This window comes from Anabrus simplex, chromosome 8 (assembly GCF_040414725.1).
Source record: "Anabrus simplex isolate iqAnaSimp1 chromosome 8, ASM4041472v1, whole genome shotgun sequence".
NCBI lineage: Eukaryota > Metazoa > Arthropoda > Insecta > Orthoptera > Tettigoniidae > Anabrus > Anabrus simplex.
Genome location: NC_090272.1, coordinates 6,827,498 through 6,851,079, shown reverse-complemented (window position 1 = coordinate 6,851,079; position 23,582 = coordinate 6,827,498). Strand labels below are relative to the sequence as shown.

The 23,582-nt window shown below is 37.6% G+C and overlaps 1 protein-coding gene across 1 annotated transcript in view; it reads right to left on the bottom strand.

Annotated features, from left to right (window-relative positions):
- Positions 1–15,441: 15,441 nt before the first annotated feature.
- eIF2Bbeta (eukaryotic translation initiation factor 2B subunit beta) overlaps positions 15,442–23,582 on the bottom strand; it is a 134,582-nt gene continuing 126,441 nt past the window's right edge. Inside the window, exon 8 of the mRNA XM_067152646.2 lies at positions 15,442–15,562. Within this exon, the coding sequence (XP_067008747.1) occupies positions 15,490–15,562 (73 nt within the window). The 3' untranslated portion in view covers positions 15,442–15,489. The remainder of the gene's footprint in view (positions 15,563–23,582) is intronic.

Here is a 23,582-nt window from a genome sequence, read left to right as displayed (position 1 = left end):
AAATTAATAAACATAATTAACCGAAATGTCCGTAGTATGGGCGCCAGAGTTCACCAGAATGGATCCCTCGAATTTAGATAGAGCATGATAAACTTTAAATCCCAGGGCGTGTACATAATGCTGCGTACTGGTACGTCTGCTGCAGGCCTTACCTAACCTCCTGAAAACGACTAAATACGTAGGAACTGCACCTAGGTTCATCAATAACTCCACTGATTCTAAAATAGCTAACTATATTCTTAACAAAATCCGTGCATGAGCACCTCATCAACACACACAATTATACATATAATACACACACAAAAGATTGCTGGAAGACTCCATATTTACAACAATAACAATAATGAAAACAGTGGGAAAACGAAAGCGAGAACTAAGCTACCATTTGTAGATAGTCCGATGCACAATGTACATATATGTAGATAAATACCCTTCACTGTCTCTGTATCAATACGACTTGCCAATTCTCATAATCAGCACTTCTAACATCACACAGATACTGTACCTCGTAATACTGTGTCCACAGACTTTAACACTTGTTGTAAAGATATATACATTTGAGCAACACACGCTTATCGATTCTGAACATAAATTATGGAAAGTCAGAGATAGCTTTCACCAACATATAATGCCAGACCGCTACAAGTGCTACAATTCCTACTGCGTAATCACTCCACAATTTGTCGATCAGCCACTTTCCACGAACATAACAAGACTACGTTCCACGAACGTTTGAAGTCCAGTTCATTGTAGCCGTGTCACTCGAATACCGTATATCCAGCACTACTTCCTTCTCATACAATGTGTCAGTTGTGGTCCTTTCTTGTCCGTACCGAGTGTCTGTTGTAGTTCTAGTAGTTCTCTTCTGTTGTGATGTCGAAGAATATAAAGACTTTGGCATTCCCCTTCCTCTCAGATGATACGTCTGGACTGGTCCTTGCCAGCCAATCATGAGTGATCCTCTTGTCAAGACCATGCCCTGAACTCATACTTGGGCCCAAGCCATAAACAAACTCTGGTGTTTTACATGAGTCACAGAACTTTCCTAGTACAACAACAAGCTCAACTCATCAGACTGGGATGTCCGCATGAGTCATCCAAATTACCGGAGTCCAATATAGCAATGTTTTCCCAGTCCAAAACAAATTACTCATACCTACATATGTGGATATCTCCCAGCTTACAATATACATGACAAAATATACAAATGAAATACCGTCAACTGGGGATACTTTGTGCCACTGTGTCATCTTGTAAAATTTTCGAATGTATTCACCTAGGCAGTAGTTCCCGAGAATTGTAAGATGCTCGAAATTCTCGATATACTCCTAAGTTTCTTTTACGATAGCAAGGAACGTATATAAATGTAGGATGTACATTCTCTGGAGTGAGAAATTCTGTGGTTCACAAAGGCGCCAAGAAGTGTTTATTTTTGATCACTTATTATAGGCCTAAGAAGACAGCCGTAATCACCTGTAAACTTTGGGTAAGTGTTAACCTAATCATAATTTAGTATGTAATCGCATGGTGATGTTAGTTTGGTTGAATGTATGTACCTTAATTTATTTTTCTGTAGTAAATGAAAGAGGTTAGGTCGGTCTAACTTTGTGCCATCTTGTTTTTTCCGTAGATATTGGTTTAAAATGGCAAGGATCCATAAAAGGAAGATTGGAAGTAGAAAATACAAAGACTATTCAACAGAATTATTACAGAAATACATCAGTTTAGTCCGTGAGGGTGCTATGACACAGCGGCAAGCTGCCAATGCTTTCGGAATTCACCGGAATACCATAATGAACAAGCTGAAGATGAATCATGGCCTGGAACCTGGTAAATATTGCTCTATTTTGTCTTATAAAAGGCGTATTTGTGTATTATTGATAATCATATTTGTAGGTACCAGTACTTACGTGATTAATGATACCTATTACGGTATGTTGCTTTTTAGGTCGTCCTCCAGTTTTCACTAAAGCTGAGGAAGAAGCATTTGCTGATTACTGCATCACCATGGCAGAGTGGGGGTATCCTTTAGATCGCTTTGATTTGAGGTGTATTGTCAAATGTTACCTTGGTCGAGAGGGAAGAACTGTTAGCAGGTTCAAGAATAATCTTCCAGGGGAAGACTGGGCAAAATCGTTCATTTCAAGGCAGTCGGAAATCCTCAAAGAACGACTTGCCGCTAATGTTAAGAGAAACCGTGCTGCGGTCTCAAAAGTCACCATAAGTGAGTGTTTCGACAACTTGGAAGCAGAAGTGGAAGAAGTACCTCCGACTAATATATGGAACCTTGACGAAACCAATTTGTCAGATGATCCTGGAAGAAAGAGTGTGATAATCAGACGCACATGTAAATATCCCGAGAGAGTCATGAACTCGATTAAGTGCAGTGTGTCAGTCATGTTCTGTGGTAGTGCTGCAGGCCAATGTTTACCACCATATGTGGTGTATAAGGCGGAAAGGCTGTTTGACACATGGACAGCTGGTGGCCCACCTAGTGTGCACTACAATGCTACAAAATCTGGCTGGTTTGATGTCAGGATGTTTGAGGACTGGTTCGAAAGTACTTTCCTTCCAGCAGTGAGGAAGTTGGAAGGGAAGAAAATTTTGATAGCAGATAATTTAACCAGCCATGTTTCATTGAAAGTGTTGGTGCTGAGCCGGGAGAATAACATCAATTTCGTGTTTCTGCCACCCAATTCAACCCATATCTTGCAACCTCTGGATGTAGCTGTTTTTGGCCCACTCAAAAAAGCATGGACATAATAATAATAATAATAATAATAATAATAATAATAATAATAATAATAATAATAATAATAATAATAATAATAATAATAATAATAATAATAATAATAATAATAATAATAAAAATCGAATACTGACAATAATATCTCTCACTTCTACATATAGTGCGAGGGTGTGGTATATGTACTATCACACCATCCCAAACCAACAACTTTGTTTTTGCATTTTCTTCAACACAGTTGCCAGTAATTTTGCTGCTTACATCATTGGCAATAAGCCGGCACTTATATGCTGCTTTGTATTGTTGAGTAGAAGGGTTGTTGATATAACCAAGTCTACTCCTCACCATGCAGAAAAAAGTTTCTATATGAGCCTGGCTGAATTTATATTTTGCTAAATAGCTCAGCTAACATGATTTCACTAATGCAACATAAATATTCTTTATTGCCGTACACAACAAAAGAAACCCAATGATGGCAGTCTTTCTTTGTAACTGATACAAGGGTCTTCCTTCTTTATCATTCAGACACAGTAATACAGATCAGCACATACAAGGAAAGCAAAAGTTAACTCCTTAATTTTAGAATTTAAAACACTCTTCTGACCTTTAGCAAGTGTATTTTTTAATAAGAAATAAAAAATGAAGTACTACAATATCTAATCCAAATTACTTGACCTACAAGTATCTTCTTTAGATGATCTGGAAAGTCAAAATTTTGTTTCGATCACATTTCCAAAAGTTGCTTCTCTGAAGTGACTTGAACATAATCTATGGGAATAAGTTGGAACAAACCTGTCTCTTTTAACAGCAACAAGCCACTTCAACAGAAGTTCAGGCTTATTCAATGGAAACCTGTAAGCCCTAACTTTGCCACTTAATAAAGACACAAATAAATAAAAAAAAATAATAGCCATGTATTCAAAACCAAAGAAATGTATATATTTCTATCTCCTCATTTTTTCCTCAACCATTCCTGGTACAATGACCATTCGCATTCGCTCGTTCTTTCCTGCGGTTCCTCCTCTGAGCTTCTAATCTTCTCCTATCTTGTTCTAGATGTTCAACTCCGTTGTATACAATGCTACGCCATTTGGACCTATCCTCGGCTGTAGTTTCCCAGTTGACCGTATCAACATGACACCTTTTGAGATTACATGTCAGCTACTAAGCCCAGCTGAATCCCCGATTACTATGTTATATTAAAGAAAATGCAAAAATATCATAACTACACATGAATAATACTCTTTAACAGACTCCCATTGGAATTCGTTGATTTGGATCCTCAAATAGCACCCCCAAATGATATGTGGTTATAGGTAAACTGCAAAAACTGATTGCAGCACAAAATGAGGCATACTAGGCAAGATGAACAGCGAGGTAGTTTGCCATTGCTTTCCTCACATTATTAATACTGTTATGTTGTTCTTATTATTATAAGAATTGGATTCATATCTGGTAAACATGTAAACCAAATTTTTCTATGCAAAGAAAGAAACAACGCACACACAAAAATGAAGTAACATCTTCTTTCTTTCAAATTTTGGCATCATTCCAGCCCAAAATGTCAGTGGTTTCCCCAAGACTGGCATTTCATGATGTAATTGGAATTGTACTGATTACTTGTTGAAAAAATAATTTATCAGTGTAACTGTAATTCATCTCAATTATTCTCAATTATTATTGTACTTTTCCCTTCACTGGATGGATCACAGGAAATAATGAAGAACATTTATAAAATGAGTGGAATAAACTCTGGTAACAGAAGAAACTGAAAGGACCCACTCTAAAGAGCAACAGACATGTTTCAGTTAAGATTATGTTTCGAAGACTATGATGAAGAGGATGAAGATGAGTTGCTGATCCAGGTTTTTAAACTTTAAATGAACATGAGTCCAGAAATCATCAAATGCCATGCATAATGATAAAAACAGAGCATTTGGTGCCTTGGAAATGACAATAATGTGATTAGGTCAACCTGAATGCTGAATGCTGGTTGAGAACCTTGGGCAGTGCACCCATGCTGAGTAAGTGTACCTGCTAAAACTCAAGAAATGTTTGGCTGACTACTATACATTATAACCAGCAAATCCTATTCTAATAGAAGGGGTGAGGGTGAGCATTTGGCACCTTAAAACTGGGACTACTTGGCTAAGAAAAATCTCTGGCCCCCCAGGTTGGGGGTTGCACATAGGGTTCAATCAATCAGTCAATACTGATCTGCATTTAGGGCAGTCGCCCAGGTGGCAGATTCCCTATCTGTTGCTTTCCTAGCCTTTTCCGAAATGATTTCAAAGAAATTGGAAATTTATTGAACATCTCCCTTGGTAAGTTATTCCAATCCCTAACTCCCCTTCCTATAAATGAATATTTTCCCCAGTTTGTCCTCTTGAATTCCAACTTTATCTTCATATTGTGATCTTTCCTACTTTTATAGACGCCATTCAAACCTATTCGTCTACTAATGTCATTCCACGCCATCTCTCCGCTGACAGCTCGGAACATACCACTTAGATTGAAATAATAACATTAAGTTATTTATTAGACCATCTAATCAATACAAAATCGTCTTGGATGATGTACATAAATTTGTTAGCTAATAGTGGGACATGTTTCGCCTTCCCTGAAGGCATCATCAGCCATAGTCTTAACCTTAAATTAAAAATGAGCGTCTAAATAACATGTATTAATGAAATGAATTTTAAAAATCTTGAAGAGATTTGAAGTAAAATAACATTAAAAATAACAATGATGGTTTGAAAATACAATGTGATGAGATACAATAGTGGAAGTATTAACAAAATTAACATTAGAAGGCTGCTAAAATAAGTATAATGGATAAAACAACAGATTGTTATACAACAAGTAGTAAGATTGCATAAAAGTAAAGTTGATAGTCATGGCGGTTATAATTAGACGATGGCGAAAAATCTTATATAATCAAAGTAAAGAGGAGAGAATAAAAGTCAAAGTTAGTCGAGAGATCCCCACCAATAGCAGCCCCCCTCCAATAGTTACGTCAACGCAAACAGATCCCCCTCCAGCACAAAACTTCAGTTATAACACACGTAGCAAGAAGTCTACGGTTGCAAATTCTTCTAACTCATAATATTACAAGCTATCTTTGTCACCGTCAAATGATTCCACTTTTATATGCTTTTTCAACTAGAATATCTACAAACTCACAATTTACAACATTTGAACATCACTTCAAATTTTGAGATGGTCCATAGTGATCCTATTTGAAACTGTTCTTCAACTTCTATTCACCTACTTCATATCCTCAACGTGTTCTACAACTTCACCATATGCATCTGACTTTCGTCTTTTATCTTCAAGATCATGATGAACTTTGGATCTCTCGACTAACTTTGACTTTTATTCTCTCCTCTTTACTTTGATTATATAAGATTTTTCGCCATCGTCTAATTATAACCGCCATGACTATCAACTTTACTTTTATGCAATCTTACTACTTGTTGTATAACAATCTGTTGTTTTATCCATTGTACTTATTTTAGCAGCCTTCTAATGTTAATTTTGTTAATACTTCCACTATTGTATCTCATCACATTGTATTTTCAAACCATCATTGTTATTTTTAATGTTATTTTACTTCAAATCTCTTCAAGATTTTTAAAATTCATTTCATTAATACATGTTATTTAGACGCTTATTTTTAATTTAAGGTTAAGACTATGGCTGATGATGCCTTCAGGGAAGGCGAAACATGTCCCACTATTAGCTAACAAATTTATGTAAATCATCCAAGACGATTTTGTATTGATTAGGTGGTCTAATAAATAACTTAATGTTATTATTTCAATCTAATATCATCAATACGGACCAAAATGATATTTATTACATGTAACATACCACTTAGTCGAGCAGCTCTTCTTCTTTCTCTCAATTCTTCCCAACCCAAACATTGTAACATTTTTGTAACGCTACTCTTTTGTCGGAAATCACCCAGAACAAATCGAGCTACTTTTCTTTGGATTTTTTCCAGTTCTTGAATCAGGTAATCCTGGTGAGAGTCCCATACACTGGAACCATACTCTAGTTGGGGTCTTACCAGAGACTTATATGCACTCTCCTTTACATCCTTACTACAACCCCTAAACACCCTCATAACCATGTGCAGAGATCGGTACCCTTTATTTACAATCCCATTTATGTGATTACCCCAGTGAAGTTCTTTCCTTACATTAACACCTAGATACTTACAATGATCCCCAAAGGAACTTTCACCCCATCAACGCAGTAATTAAAACTGAGAGGACTTTTCCTATTTGTGAAACTCACAACCTGACTTTTAGCCCCGTTTATCAACATACCATTGCCTGCTGTCCATCTCACAATATTTTCGAGGTCACGTTGCAGTTGCTCACAATCTTGTAACTTATTTATCACTCTATAGAGAATAACATCATCCGCAAAAAGCCTTACCTCCGATTCCACTCCTTTACTCATATCATTTATATATATAAGAAAACATAAAGGTCCGATAACACTGCCCTGAGGAACTCCCCTCTCAACTATTACAGGGTCAGACAAAGCTTCACCTACTCTAACTCTCTGAGATCTATTTTCTAGAAATATAGCAACCCATTCAGTCACTCTTTTGTCTAGTCCAATTGCACTCATTTTTGCCAGTAGTCTCCCATGATCCACCCTATCAAAAACTTTAGACATGTCAATCGCGATACAGTCCATTTGACCTCCAGAATCCAAGATATCTGCTATATCTTGCTGGAATCCTACAAGTTGAGCTTCAGTGGAATAACCTTTCCTAAAACCGAATTGCCTTCTATCGAACCAGTTATTAATTTCACAAACATGTCTAATATAATCAGAAAGAATGCCTTCCCAAAGCTTACATACAATGCATGTCAAACTTACTGGCCTGTAATTTTCAGCTTTATGTCTATCACCCTTTCCTTTATACACAGGGGCTATTATAGTAACTCTCCATTCATCTGGTATAGCTCCTTCGGCCAAACAATAATCAAATAAGTACTTCAGATATGGTACTATATCCCAACCCATTGTCTTTAGTATATCCCCAGAAATCTGATCAATTCCAGCCGCTTTTCTATTTTTCAACTTTTGTATCTTATTGTAAATGTCATTGTTATCATATGTAAATTTTATTACTTCTTTGGCCTTAGTCTCTTCCTCTATCTCGACATTATCCTTGTAACCAACAATCCTGACATACTGCTGACTGAATACTTCTGCCTTTTGAAGATCTTCACATACACACTCCCGTTGTTCATTAATTATTCCTGGAATGTCCTTCTTGGAACCTGTTTCTGCCTTAAAATACCTATACATACCCTTCCATTTTTCACTAAAATTTGTATGACTGCCAATTATGCTTGCCATCATGTTATCCTTAGCTGCCTTCTTTGCTAGATTCAATTTTCTAGTAAGTTCCTTCAATTTCTCCTTGCTTCCACAGCCATTTCTAACTCTTTTTCTTTCCAGTCTGCACCTCCTTCTTAGTCTCGTTATTTCTCTATTATAATAAGGTGGGTCTTTACCATTCCTTACCACCCTTAAAGGTACAAACCTGTTTTCGCATTCCTCAACAATTTCTTTAAACCCATCCCAGAGTCTGTTTACATTTTTATTTACAGTTTTCCACCGATCATAGTTACTTTTTAGAAACTGCCTCATACCTGCTTTATCAGCCATATGGTACTGCCTAACAGTCCTACTTTTAAGACCTTCCTTTCTATCACATTTATTTTTAACTACCACAAAAACAGCTTCATGATCACTAATACCATCTATTACTTCAGTTTCCCTATAGAGCTCATCTGGTTTTATCAGCACCACATCCAAAATATTTTTCCCTCTGGTTGGTTCCATCACTTTCTGAATCAGCTGTCCTTCCCATATTAACTTATTCGCCATTTGTTGGTCATGCTTCCTGTCGTTCGCATTTCCTTCCCAATTGACATCTGGCAAATTCAGATCTCCCGCTACAATCACATTTCTTTCCATCTCGTTTCCCACATAACTGACTATCCTATCAAATAATTCCGAATGCGCATCAGTGCTACCCTTTCCCGATCTGTACACTCCAAATATATCAAGTTGCCTATTATCTTTAGAAATGAGCCTTACACCTAGAATTTCATGTGTCTCATCTTTAACTTTTTCGTAGCTTACAAATTCTTCTTTCACCAGAATGAAAACTTCCCCTCCCACCTTTCCTATCCTATCTCTACGATACACACTCCAGTGCCGTGAGAAAATTTCTGCATCCATTATATCATTTCTCAGCCATGATTCAACTCCTATTACAATATCTGGTAAATATATATCTATTAAATTACTTAATTCTAATCCTTTCTTTACAATACTTCTACAGTTCAACACTAACAATTTTATGTAATCCCTACTTGATTTCCAGTTCCCTGTTCCCTTATCACTGCTCCCTAGACCATCCCGTTTCCCTGAATGTACCTCCCTATTACCCTTCCAAACAAATTTCCTAACTTATACGTACCACTGCGGTTTAAATGAAGGCCATCCGAGCGCAGATCCCTATCTCCTACCCACCCATTAGGATCTAGAAATTTCACTCCCATTTTCCCACATATCCACTCCATAGTCTCATTTAAATCCCCAATCACCCTCCAGTCAGTATCCCTCCTACACAGTATTCCACTAATAACAATCTCCGCTTTCTTAAACTTCACCCGTGCTGCATTTACCAGATCCCACACATCTCTGACTATGTTGGTACTTATATCAGCTTGCCTTACGTTGTTGGTACCAATGTGAAACACTACCACCTTCTCCTTCCCCTCCTCCCTCTCTTCTACTTTCCTCAACATCTGCCTCAACCTAATTCCTGGATAACATTCTACCCTGGTTCCCTTTCCTCCACACACTTTCCCCACGTGTCTAACGATGGAATCCCCCATGACCAGAGCCTCAACCCTCCCCACCTCATCTGATCCCCTCCCCTCCTGGTCAGCCCTATCTTCTCTCACTGCTGCAGAAGCTACTTCCTCTTCCCTTTTCTCCTTCCCATGACCCTGTTCCACCTGTCTTTTCCTATCCTCTACTCTACATTTCCCTTTCCTACCTTTTCCCTTCCTCCTACTTCCACGCATCTCAGCAGCAGTTCCCTGTCCCTCATCTTCCCTCTGTTGTTCTACCTGGAGTGACTCGTACCGATTTCGCACAGACACCTGTCCTGAATTCTGATCCTGAATAGAGTCCTTTGCCTGCAATCTCCTTCCCCTTAGAACATTAGACCACCTGTCTTCCACAACTCCTCCCTTTCCTTCCCCTCCCTCTTGTACACCTACTGTAACCTGTACATTGTTTGAGGGAGTCCTATCTTCCTTCCTGTCTTCTGTGAGATCCTAATTATCTCCCTCAAACTTTCCAACTCCTCCCTCATACCCCTCAATGCCTCACCACACCCACATTAAGTACACTCGCGCTCCTTGGCCATTCTTTAGTGGGAGAAATTTTAAATTAAAAAATAAAATAACTTATTTGCAAAAAAATAAATGAACGGAGGGATATATTGCCTGGGATAGTACACAACAATAAGGTAATTAATATACGACTACACTACAATACTACTTAGTCGTGCTCTATTTTATTTTTATCCTACAACCCCTAACAGGATAAAAGCTGCTGTTAATTACTGAATATCGAAAGTAATACACAAGAACTACACAATTCCAAACTGCAATTAAGCCTATCCTAATTTCAACAATAGTAAGAGTTTCTACGGATACCTCTACTACACCAGTACTACACAAATATTTTACAATAATAAAATAAGCACACTAAATTCTAATACTGCTGTACAGTACACTACAGTAATTTTTAAACTACTTTCAGACGTATCCTAATTACGATACCGGTACCGTACCGTATGTCACTACTAAGCACAACAGAAATGAAATTTGCAAGAACTACTGTACTCAAAGATTACCAACGAAGCTAAATGCTTAGACAAATTATTATTAGTATTACGGTCTAATAGATATACACGAAAGATAACACACGAATATAGCAGGCAGGATACGGCACTATCTAAATGTACTGTATCTATACTACAATATATCTACACTACACTACACTGCGTTTGGTTAAATGCTTAAGTATCAAAAGGATTGCCGTACACGAAGAAAAACACGAATATAACTGGCAAGATACTATCTAATATATTATACCTTATCTTCACTACAATTCTACTGAAATGTGGTTATGTGATTATTACAGCTGGTGGATTACTATTATTTTCCCTACTCCACGGGACGGAGAAAAAAAAGTGTCCGTAATTAGGCCTACTGAAAAATACGAGGTTGTCTACAATAATTTCTCAAATATTTCTATCAAAACTACTACTACTACTACTCCAGGGACTTGAACTGCAATTACTGGGACATATGAACTTTATTACTATTAGCTAACCGCTGATAAATACTGAAAGATCGAGGGAGCGAAATATAAATTACGGATACTAACTACCTACTCAGAAGTACAAATGAATGGAATACAAGGTCAGCTGATTTTTATTTATATTTACTTGACTACACTACACCCTTTGTTCACGACTGTAGCCAACAATGCAATATTTGAATATGAGGAGCGACAATAATCAATAACAATACGACTGTTAACTATTACCGTGTAATCTCTTTAACTTCTTTTTAAATGGAAGTTTACAGGCGTATCGTGTTTTTTAATGTAGTAAATTATTACCTTCGCGATAGTTTGAACGTATATCTATACAAAATACCGGAGAAGTTGCTGCAGAAGTTACGGTACTATTCCTTATGATAATCTGCCTTTGTAAGTACAACCAACGAACCTACAAATATTTACAAATATTTTTAAAGTTAATATTGTTACCGGTACCTAAAGTATTACCTAAATCTAAATTCGAAACAAGGTGCACCTAGCTAGCCTACTTAACCTAGAAAACGTAATTTACTGAAGACCAACTGAATTACTGTACTTGTTACAAAATTTAAATAATTATTACTACTCCCAATTTCTACCAACAAGTACTAAACACCACTATATAAACAGCACTAAATGAATCAGATATACACAAAATTAAGCTATTTCAATAGGTTTTCACTACTTTATCACTACAATAATGCAAGAGCTCTCTCAACAGCCAACCGTTCTCAAGCGCATCCAACAATGCATCTGGGTTAACAGCCCCATTGCATAAAAAAGAGGTTGTTAAGAATATCTCATATTTGCATTGGATGAATAACAATCAATATCAAAATATGATGACCCTGCAATGGAAATCGGCTTTACGAATACAAACTTGGAAGATAAGAACCCTGTATAAACCTGGATCCTTCAAACTCCTCAGTCAACATTTGGAGAAGTATAGAGTGGGAATTGCTGTAATTCAAGAGACTAGATTATTAGGTAATGGTAAACAGGACATGGAAAAGTATACACTTTTTAAGAGTGGTAAAGAAACTGGACCCCATGAATTTGGTACTGGATTTTGTGTCCAAAATTCACTAGTATCGTCAGTGCTGTCCTTTGAACATGTGAATGAAAGACTATGCTATTTGAAGGTACATTCTAAATGGTTTAACATATCACTGGTGAACTGCCATGGCCCCACAAACAACAAGGATGATCATGTTAAAGACTCCTTTTATGAGGATTTGCTAGAACTGTGGAATAAATTACCCAAACATGATGTCTAAATGATTTTGGGTGATTTCAATGCAAAAGTTGGTGAATTTTTACAAGTTATAATGGCATCCACCGATCAGATACTTTCGTGGTTGAGTGAAAGGGAGAAGGAAGTGGACTTGAATAATGAAAGTGATGGTAATGTAACAGATGATGTTTACAAAAGTGATCATAACTCTGAAACAGAAGTGTCTGCATGTTCTGAGGAAGATGAGGCAGTTTCGTTGATTGAAGGCCACATTCCATTCATTCTGGGACGGGGTGGAATTACCAAGTGGGGCCTCCATGCACCCCCCCACAAATATTCGAACACGGAGACATAATTTGGTGTCACATTTACCTGGAGTGAAAAGGAAAGCCCAATGTGTCAAAACACCTACTGAATCTTGGCAATTGTTTTTTCCCTCAGCAGAATATTGTCACATACGAATGCATATTTAGCTAAAATGAGGGTAAATTATGCTAGACCTAGGGATGTTCCGGATACAAATAATGATGAAATTAAGCTTTGATAGGCTTACTGTATATGGCTGGTGTGTTGAAATCGTCACTTCAACCTGAACGATCTCTGGGTAAATGATTCAACTGCTCAATTATTCTTTCGCACTGTGATGTCCAAGAACCAGTTTTGCACACTGCTTCGTGCTTTGCGATTCGACAGTATCTATAGAGAAGAAAGAAAAAAGAACTGACAAACTAGCTCCCATCCAGAAGTTGTTCGATGATTTTGTCTTCCGCTGTTCAGATGTGTACCAATCTGGTAAATATTGCACTGTAGATGAAATGTTGGAGGGCTTTCGAGGGGATGTAGCTTGCGGCAATTTATGCCTAGAAAACCTAATAAATATGGAATTAAGATGTTTGCTTTGATGGATTCTAGGGTATTCTATACCCTGAAAACTGGAAATTTATGCAGGACAGCAAACTGATGGCCCATATAAAATGGATAATAGCGCAAGGAGCGTGGTGAAATGACTAATTGAGCCAATTGCCAACACAGGGCTTAATATTACGACAGACAATTGGTTTACCTCTGTGCCGTTAGCCATCGATCTTTTGGAAAATCACCGTACGACGATTGTCGGCACACTCAGGAAAAATAAACGTTGGGTGTGGAGAAAAGTGTCTCTTGGTGTCGAATGTTTCAAATGAATCAAAAATATTCTCATGCTTTCTACAATGCACGATAATGACAAAATTGATCCAGATACTGGAGATATGGAGAAGTTGGAGGTGATAACTTTTTACAACCTTACTAAATGTGCAGTTGATGTTATCAATGAAATGAAGAGTCTATATTCAGTAGCTTGAGTAAGATGTAGGTGGCCCCTCACTATTTTCTTTTCACTATTGAATATTGCTGCTATAAATAGACAGATCATTTATCGTAGCACCACAGATCATGCCGAGTCACGGTGTATCTGAAATTTTTGAGCAGAGAGATGGTAAAATCACACTTGGTTACACGATCATCAGTTGTAAATCTCGATAAAATTTTGAAAATGCAGATAAGAAGAGAAGCTGGTTTGCCTGAAGTGGAACAAGAGCAACAGCAACAGCAAGTTTAGAACATGAAAAGTGAATGTATTGTCCACGCAAGAACAGAAAAACGACCGCACGATGTGTGCAGTGTGCTGTGGCCATTTGCAAAAACATATTGTAATAATGTGTAGTGTCCCAAAAATGATGCTGAAATCAACGAAAGTGAAGAGTGAGTGTAGTTCGAATGTAAAATGTGAAATGATATCTAACTGTATAAAATATTTGTTTCCTGTTATGTTGGTTTATTTGTTTGAATAATTTATTTTGTACTAGCATAATCCTCCTACCTCAAATTTGTTTAATTTAATTATTAGGGTTCCTAAATAAATAACTGTTTGTTTAAATTTAAGTATTCATGTTCTTAAACAAATAACCTTCTCAATTTGATATATTAATTTTTTTGCTAGGGGCTTTACGTCGCACCGACACAGATAGGTCTTATGGCGACGATGGGATAGGAAAGGCCTAGGAGTTGGAAGGAAGCGGCCATGGCCTTAATTAAGGTACAGCCCCAGCATTTGCCTGGTGTGAAAATGGGAAACCACGGAAAACCATTTTCAGGGCTGCCGATAGTGGGATTCGAACCTACTATCTCCCGGATGCAAGCTCACAGCCGCGTGCCTCTACGCGTACGGCCAACTCGCCCGGTTTGATATATTAAAAATACCTCCATCTTTATATGGGCACATTTTCTTCTTCTTCTTCTTTCGGTGCCTATCCGTTTCGGATGCTGGCGATCATGATGGCTATTTTCGTCTTGTTTGTGGCTGAGCCAAGATATTCTTCTTCTTCCAGGACCTCTTTTGCTGTTGATTTTCCCCTGGAGTATTTTTTGGAGTAGGTTGTATCTATCTGTGTTGCGCATTATATGTCCCAGATACTGCAGCTTTCGGCATTTCACTATCTTGATCAACTGAGGTGTTGTGTTCATCCTTCTCATTACTTCCACGTTTGTAATTCTCTGGGTCCAAGATATTCTCAGGATCCGCCTATAAAGCCATGTTTCAAAGGCCTCCAGCTTCTTCTCTGTGTTTTTATTTAAGGTCCATGTCTCTACACCATATAAAAGAACAGAAAATACATAACAGTGCAGAAGTCTGATTTTAGTCCCTAAAGTTAGATGGTGGCTTCTAAACACATTACTCATTTTCTGGAACACACTTCTTGCTTTTCCAATGCGTACCTTGATTTCTTGTGAGCAATCCCAGTCTTCATTTATTATGGTTCCAAGGTATGTATATTGTTTTACCCTTTCTATACTCTTTTGATTTATAACCAAGTTTATTTTGGCCTTTTAAAATTAAGGTGAGCGCAGCGCTCACTAGCGAGTAATGGCACACAAAAAGACTTAGCGAGTAATGCCGGGTTAACTGACTCTTAGTTTATTCAGGGTCATGCATTATAAGGTGGAACATCAGGGCCAGGATTGTTTGAAGAAAGACACATTTTCTATATTTACAGTTGTTTATTGCTTTTATTACAACAGTTAGCTCTTAAAAGTCACGATCTTCAGGATGGTACAATTCACTCAGCAGCCGGTACACATATGAAGGTGCATGACCTCCGCTGAAGAAAAAAAAAATCACATTACATCACTAAAAAAGCAACACCAGTAAAAGAAGGATAATGCCTTCAACAATGCTCAAGGGGGAAAACAGAATTATTACCCTACATCTAAAGATAAACTAGAACAGCAAGTCTTGAAAGACAATACAACTGATAAAAGATTCAGCAATGGATACAGGATACAATGGTATGGCAGGTTTAATGAAACATGCTACCTGTTAATTATACTCTCTTCATAATCTACCACCAAGCAATCAGAACAAAGTGCTAAAAATCTATCATAATTATACATTCCAACTACAGTCAAAAGTTATTAAAAAACTAGTCAACAAGGTTTTGTATAATACAGCAAAATAATAGACAGACAGTCTATATCAGTGGTGGAAATTAGTGTCTTAAGAACAGCTTCAGGAATTAGGGGACGAGGAAAGAACTTGGAAGTTAAGTTATTCCAAGCAAAATGGTTGGACATACCACTTTCAGGTATGTTGTAACATAAATTGAAGATACCATATGTTATTAATGATGGAGTTTAATTCTGAAAGCCAGTTATAACAAAGTAACATGATTCATGCTCATATACTCTGTGTTTCTATTCTTTTACTGTATTGTGATTCAGCAACGCTGTTTTTTAAATATGACTTTGTCATTTTATGATGGTTAAAGTTTGTATAACAAGTATAAAAATAAACTTTTATATAACAATACACATCCAGGAAACTATCCCTGCCTTATCAACCAAAGGCAAACATCCATGGTGGAGTACAAAGTGTGATGAGGTTACAGAAGGCGTAAAGTCTGGACTAGGTGGAACCCACATAAAACTGAAGCCAATTATGAAGCCTTCCTCATGCAAAGAAAAGCTACAGCGAACACCATCCGCAGAGTCAAGAGAAATTACCTTAGGAGCCTATTCTTTAATTGTGTTCTCTTTTTGCATTGCTTATATTTTTCAGTTTGTATCTTACTTTTTCATTACGACTTTGTCTCTTTCTTTTTATCTTTATGCACTGGATTTATTTTATTTTATTTTATTCAATTTTATTTGTTTACTCTGCTTTCTTTTTTCATTATATGTTGTCCAAATCTGTAATTTTTAGCTTTTAGATTTTATAATAGAATAGTACATTTCTTTTAAATATGTATTATCTGTAAATTATGTGGTTAAGTGTAAGAGGGGCCCCTCGAACACTAACTTCACCACTGCTAAAATAAATAAATAAATAAATAAATAAATAAATAAATAAATAAATAAATAAATAAATAAATAAATAAATAAATAAATAAATAAATAAATAAATAAACAAATAAACAAATAAACAAATAAATAAATAAAGAAAGAAAGGACTTAAGGACTCCAGAGATAAAAATCGATATTTTGGTCATTATGGCAATATTTTTTAATGATTGAATTTGAAAGGATTGAGGTTTTTCCTTCTTATCACAAAGTTATTTCAATGAATTCAAACAATTTATCACTTTGATAATGCTTTGTTTGCCAGTCTGCACAAAGCAGAAATGGGCGTGGCATCTGCTGAACTGTTTTGTTAGGTAATGATATCATTGTCATGTTTCCATTCAATCAAATATGCATGTTCTTTGCAATTATGCATCCATGGGATGGGCCAACAGCCCATATATTTATACAGACTCAAGCTCTAAGATTTACCATATTTCTGAATGAATTTATAAAGCCTGTCACAAACTAATATTTCAGTACTCGACTGTCATTGAGCAAGATTTTATGCTTGTATTGGTATTCCTGATGGTACTACAAAAGTGCTGACAACTATAAATTTCATTATTCTTGTTTGTTTAATCCTTTTTGTGGGTTCTGTGGTGGTAGCCAGTCTGTTTACTTTTGTGAGTACGCGCGCAAGTAACGTCTTGTAGTTGCATATCAAGATACTGTTATTATTGAAAGATAGTGTGCTGTAATAATTGATATCTTGTATTCAAGGGAACAAACAATATGCATAAACATTAATCAGCCTTAGCTAAGTGACGGCTTGCTGAACTTTTGATAGGAAAGATATGGGGATCAGCTACTACCGAACAGGAGTCTCCATTGAAGAAATCCGGGACAAAAGGTCATGAAATGTTATGGGAATCAGACTGTTCTCATCAGGAAAGTGTCACATCAACTTCAAGCCATGCACGTCCTCCACCTATACCCAACAATCATGACATGACAGAAACTACAATACCCATAACTTTGACTCAGGAAAGGTTGCAATGTGAAAAGCAAAATGCAGGTGAATCATTTTCTGTTCTTTGGAGAAGAAGAAGAGACAAGCTTCCAGAGTTACCAGTATTCGTACAGAAGCTGCTAAGATAGGAAGGGAAGGAAAAACATACGGTTCTGTTGACTTTCAGGTAATGAATCAGGAAGAAAACATCACTTGAACTTTGCTTTAATTTTCCTGCCAATTGCAATTTTTACATTTAAATCCCATTTTTCTCCCATAGTATTCAGCCAATTGTAACAAAATTTGTATGGTGTATGTATCGCAGCTATATTAAGAAACCCGCATAGAGAATTTTTTATTGCAGAATTTTTTCAAGTAGTAGAGATTTTTAAGACCAAAATTTTAGAACGTAAAAATTACACATACTTTAGTATGATCTTCTTATATAAATTATGTACAGAAAAATCGATATGTAGTGCTTTTAAAAGAATTATTATCTACATAATTACAAATTTACATTAAAATGACAATTGAATTTCATGAAAAAATGGAATTAAAAATTTCAAAAAATTAAAGAAAATGTTTTTTTGAAAAACTATTAATGGTATATGAATGATATCTCTACTTTTATGTAGGTAACATTCCCACAAAGTTTTGTTTGTGTTTGCTATTGGTTTTACGTCGCACCGACACAGATAGGTCTAATGGCGATGACCCACAAAGTTTTGTTTATGTTTGCTATTGGCTTTACGTCGCACCGACACAGATAGGTCTAATGGCGATGACCCACAAAGTTTTGTTTATGTTTGCTATTGGCTTTACGTCGCACCGACACAGCTAGGTCTAATGGCGACGACCCACAAAGTTTTGTTTATGTTTGCTATTGGCTTTACGTCGCACCGACACAGATAGGTCTAATGGCGACGACCCACAAAGTTTTGTTTATGTTTGCTATTGGCTTTACGTCGCACCGACACAGATAGGTCTAATGGCGACGACCCACAAAGTTTTGTTTCTGTTTGCTATTGGCTTTACGTCGCACCGACACAGGTGGGTCTAATGGCGACGACCCACAAAGTTTTGTTTATGTTTGCTATTGGCTTTACGTCGCACCGACACAGATAGGTCTAATGGCGATGACCCACACAGTTTTGTTAATGTTTGCTGTTGGCTTCACGTCGCACCGACACAGATAGGTCTAATGGCGACGACCCACACAGTTTTGTTTGTGTTTGCTATTAGCTTTACGTCGCACCGACACAGATAGGTCTAATGGCGATGACCCACACAGTTTTATTTATGTTTGCTATTGGCTTTACGTCGCACCGACACAGATAGGTCTAATGGCGATGACCCACACAGTTTTGTGAAAATCCATGCATTAGGTAAAAAATATATTTTTATCTCCGGAGTGTCACATTAAGAAGCAAACGACCCAGCACACAGCTCTTACCCTCATCCTCCATGGGCCAGATGAAAAAAACTTCTAAACAATACACACAGCACCAAAACTCTCGCAGATTATTTCCAGAAGCTACTAAACATGGAGGAACCTAAAGAAAAGCTTATTTTTCATGAGCCTTCAAACAAGAACCCTGATTCTCAACCATCTACGAGAGAAGAAATAATGGACTTTATCAGTGGTCTCAAAAACAACAAGGCTTCAGGTAAAGAGGGCATAGTTGCTGAGATGTGGAAACATACAGATGACCAGTCCTTGCAGAGCATCTATCAAATCATAAAGGACATATGGACAACAGAGTCCCTACCCGAAGGATGGACGTCTGCTGTGATTCATCCCCTCCATAAGAAGGGAAGTAAGACAGACCTCAACATTTATAGAGGTATTTCCTTGTTACAAATTACCTACAAGATCCTCTCTGTAGCCCTGCTCAATAGTGTCACCACACAGCTAGACTCACAATTATGTGAATAACAAGCTAGTTTCCGTAATACTAGATCTTGTCCAGAACAGATACACAATCTTAAGACAGTTCTCAATTACAGAAGCCGAGGTGGACATCCCTGGGTGGCGGTCCTAGTAGATTTTCAGAAAGCATATAACTCTGTGGATGGACACACCCTTTCCTCCATACTATGGGAACTTGGTCTGGATGCGAAGGCTGTACAATTAGTTCAAGCCACTCTGAGGAACACGACATCCAAGGTCAGGTTCAGAGATGAACTATCCGAAAGCTTTCCAATCAGAACAGGAGTTAGACAGGGTGATGGTCTCTCCAGCATTCTCTTCAAGTGTGTTCTGAAAAAGATCATTAGGGAATGGAGAATGATGCTACCACTGGGAGCTGGACTGAAGCTTGGGTACAAGAGAGACAATCTCACTATCCCATGCCTAGCCTTTGCTAATGACCTCATTCTACTGGTGTACAATATAGAGGCTACATACAACTTACAGTTTCTTTATAGTGTAGCAGTTAAGACTGCTTTGAAGATCAGCATCCAGAAGGCTGAATTTATAACCAACATCAAGGAGGCCCCTATTACAATTCCTCTCACAGAACCATACGAAACGTACCTGCAGTTAAGTACTTGGGAGAATAGATCTCTGCGAATCAGAGTGAGAACCTAGCCATAGATGCCAGATGTACCAAGTTTGAAAGGGCTTATCACTCCTGTCATAGTATCTTTACATCTAAGTGCCTCTCCAAGAACCTCAAACTCAGACACTACAACTCGGTCGTCAAACCATCTGTTCTGTATGCTTCTGAATGCCTTGTAATGGCCAGGAAGGGCCTGTTCAGAAAACTGGAGTTAAAAGAGAGAAAGATTCTGAGGAGGATATTAGGACCAATTACAGAGGAAGGAAGCATTTACAGAATCCGTCATAATGATGAACTGTATGAACACCAGGAGGACATCGTCAAGTCTAAAAGGAAAAGGCGTTTGACCTTTTATCGACACTTCGCCCGTCTGGATTCGGAAAGACTCGCCAACAAGATATTCACAGTAACGGGAAGAAGCAAGGCTTCTAAGAACAAATGGGGTCACATCAGTTAAGTCGGATATGGAACAAGTAGATATCCCACTGGAACAAACCCGTGACCGACTACTGTTCCGTCAAGCCATCCGACAGGGAGTTTTCCCAATGTCCCTTACAAGTAAGAAGACTACAGGAACTAAGTGGACAGAGGAGAGAAAGCTGGCTCATAGTCAGTAAATGAACAAGTACTGAAAGAAGAAGTAAGCAACAACTTTACTGAAGAGTAAATACGAACCCCGTGGTCCTCAGTAGGCCTAAACGACAAAGAAGAAAAGAAGAATAATTCACATTCATAACTGTTATAAACAATACACTTCTGTGTCTCAGTCCATTTTGGTTTCTAAACCAATCTGTTCTCCCCCTGAGGTCTGGACACAACTGGAATAATTCTTATACATTGCTTTGACTAGTTCCCTTGATTGCCTTCTGCATTGTTTTCTTTCCAGGATTTCTCACACCTTTTCTCTATTAACACTATTGTATACCTTCTCTAGATCAAGGAATACTATCACCAGATCTTTCCCATATTCCCACTGTCTTTTCATCAGTACACTCATTATATATAGGGTCTATTGTTGACCTGCCCTGTTGAAATCCATATGAAAATACGAATATATGAGAATATTGTTGTTTGCAGATGACATAGTAATCTGGGAGTCAACAATACAGAAGTGCAAATCCAACTAGAGGCTTTAAATGACAGTACTGAGAAATATGGTATGAAAATCAGTATGGAAAAGAGCAAAACAGTGGTGATGACAAGAGGAGAAAGAGAAGGAAAAGGAATCATTAGTATCAGGGGACAAAACTTTGAGATTGTTGAATACTTGAAATATTTGGGAAGTGAAATAATGCAAGATGCAAGCTTGAATAAGGAGATCAGCAGAAGGGTACAAGCAGGAAATAATTCTAACAGAATGTAAGGAACATGGTATGGAAATGTAAAGAGATAATATACAAGATCTGGTCCTACCGGTGCTGAATTAGCTTCAACTTTGGGAAATTAGCAGGCTATGGAAGAACTTGGAAATCAAGTTATTCCAAGCAATACTGCTCATTTCTATCAGTGTGACAAATCTCACAGTACTGAAAGAAGATCCCATCCACCCCAGTATATATGGACATAAATGACCAGCCAAAACGGATTCATAACAAAATCAATTAAGTGTGCCTGTCACATGCAGAGTGGTCTCAGAAAATGCGATGTAAACATCCCCCAGAGAGCCATCAACTTATGTTCTTCCAGCAATGGTAGCACAGCGTTAGTTCTCTGCTGTGAGTGTTCATGCGTCTAATGGGACTCATTGGAGAGACTGCAATCAATCAGCAGACATCCAATTCCAATACCGTAATGCACATAGAGACCTTTTCTGCGAATGCCCCTAAAACTAGCAGAGATGCAATGACAATCTGTTTGCTTCGGAACCCCATACACAGCAGGGATCACTGAACTGCCATGTGAGACCATGCCTAGTCGTACTGACAGTGAGCTGCTCATCCCTGATACACCGTCATAGCTGACATCCACCTCAAACGTGAATGGAATGCAGTGCTTTCCACATCACTTATTTGTCATTTGTCCATTCACAACACACTAGATTCAAATTTACAACCTCCCGTGTGAGGAACTGCTAAACCAAGATGATAATGAGCAGTGGAATAAGTGTGAATACAGTGATAATTTTTTAGGATGTAAAAAGGCAACCATAAATGCATGATATCTATATTATTGTTTGGGTCATCAGTCCATAGACTGCTTTGATGCAGCCCTCGAAGCCACCCTATCCTTTACTAATCATTTCTGCGTAACTACTCTAATCTATGTGTCATGTTAATACTTTGGTCTAAACCTGCCATTTTCAGTGCGTACACTTCCTTCAAAAACCAACTGAACAAGTCCTGGGTTTCTTAAGATGCGTTCTATCAGTCTAGCTCTTCTTCTGGTCAAATTTCACCAAACTGTTCACCTCTCACAAATTCGATTCAGTATCTCTTCATTCGTGATTCGATTTACCCATCTCACCTTCAGCATTCTTCTGTAATACCACATTTTAAAAGCTCCTATTCTCTGCCTTTCTGAGCTAGATATGGTCCATGTTTCACTTCCATACAATTCCACACTCCAGAAGAAAGTCTTTAAAAACATCTTTCTAATTCCTATATCAGTGTTTGCAGTCAGCAAATTTATTTTCTTAAGAAAAGCCTTCCTTGCTTGTGCTGGTCTGCATTTTATGTGTCGTCCTTTCTTCTGCCATCGTTAGTTATCTTACTACCCAAGTGACAATATTCATCTACTTCAATTAAGACTTCATTTCCTAATCTAATATTTCCTGCATCACCTGCCTGCACTCCATTACTTTTGTTTTGGACTTATTTATTTTCATCTTTTACTCTTTCCCCAAGACTCTGTCCATACCATTCCTCCAGATCTTCTGCAGGCAGACTCAGATGAAATAATAATATCATCGGCAAATCTCAGAGTTTTGATTTCCTCCCCTTGAATTGTGATGCCTTTTCAAAATTCCTCTTTGATTTCTTGTACTGCCTGTTCTAAGTAAACAATGAAAAGTATAAGAGGCAAACTGCAGCCTTGCCTCACTCCTTTCTGGATTGTTGTTCTTTTTCATAGCCTTTGATTCTTATCACTGCAGACTGACTTCTGACCAGATTGTAGATAATTCTTCTTTCTCAGTATCTGATGCCTATCACCTTTAACATGGTGCAATAGTTTCTAGACACACTGATACCCGAAAGACATTTTAGAATGTACCTTGAGGTTCCTTAGGGGAAGGTTCTCAGAACAATGAGCTGCCAGTCACGTAGATCCTCA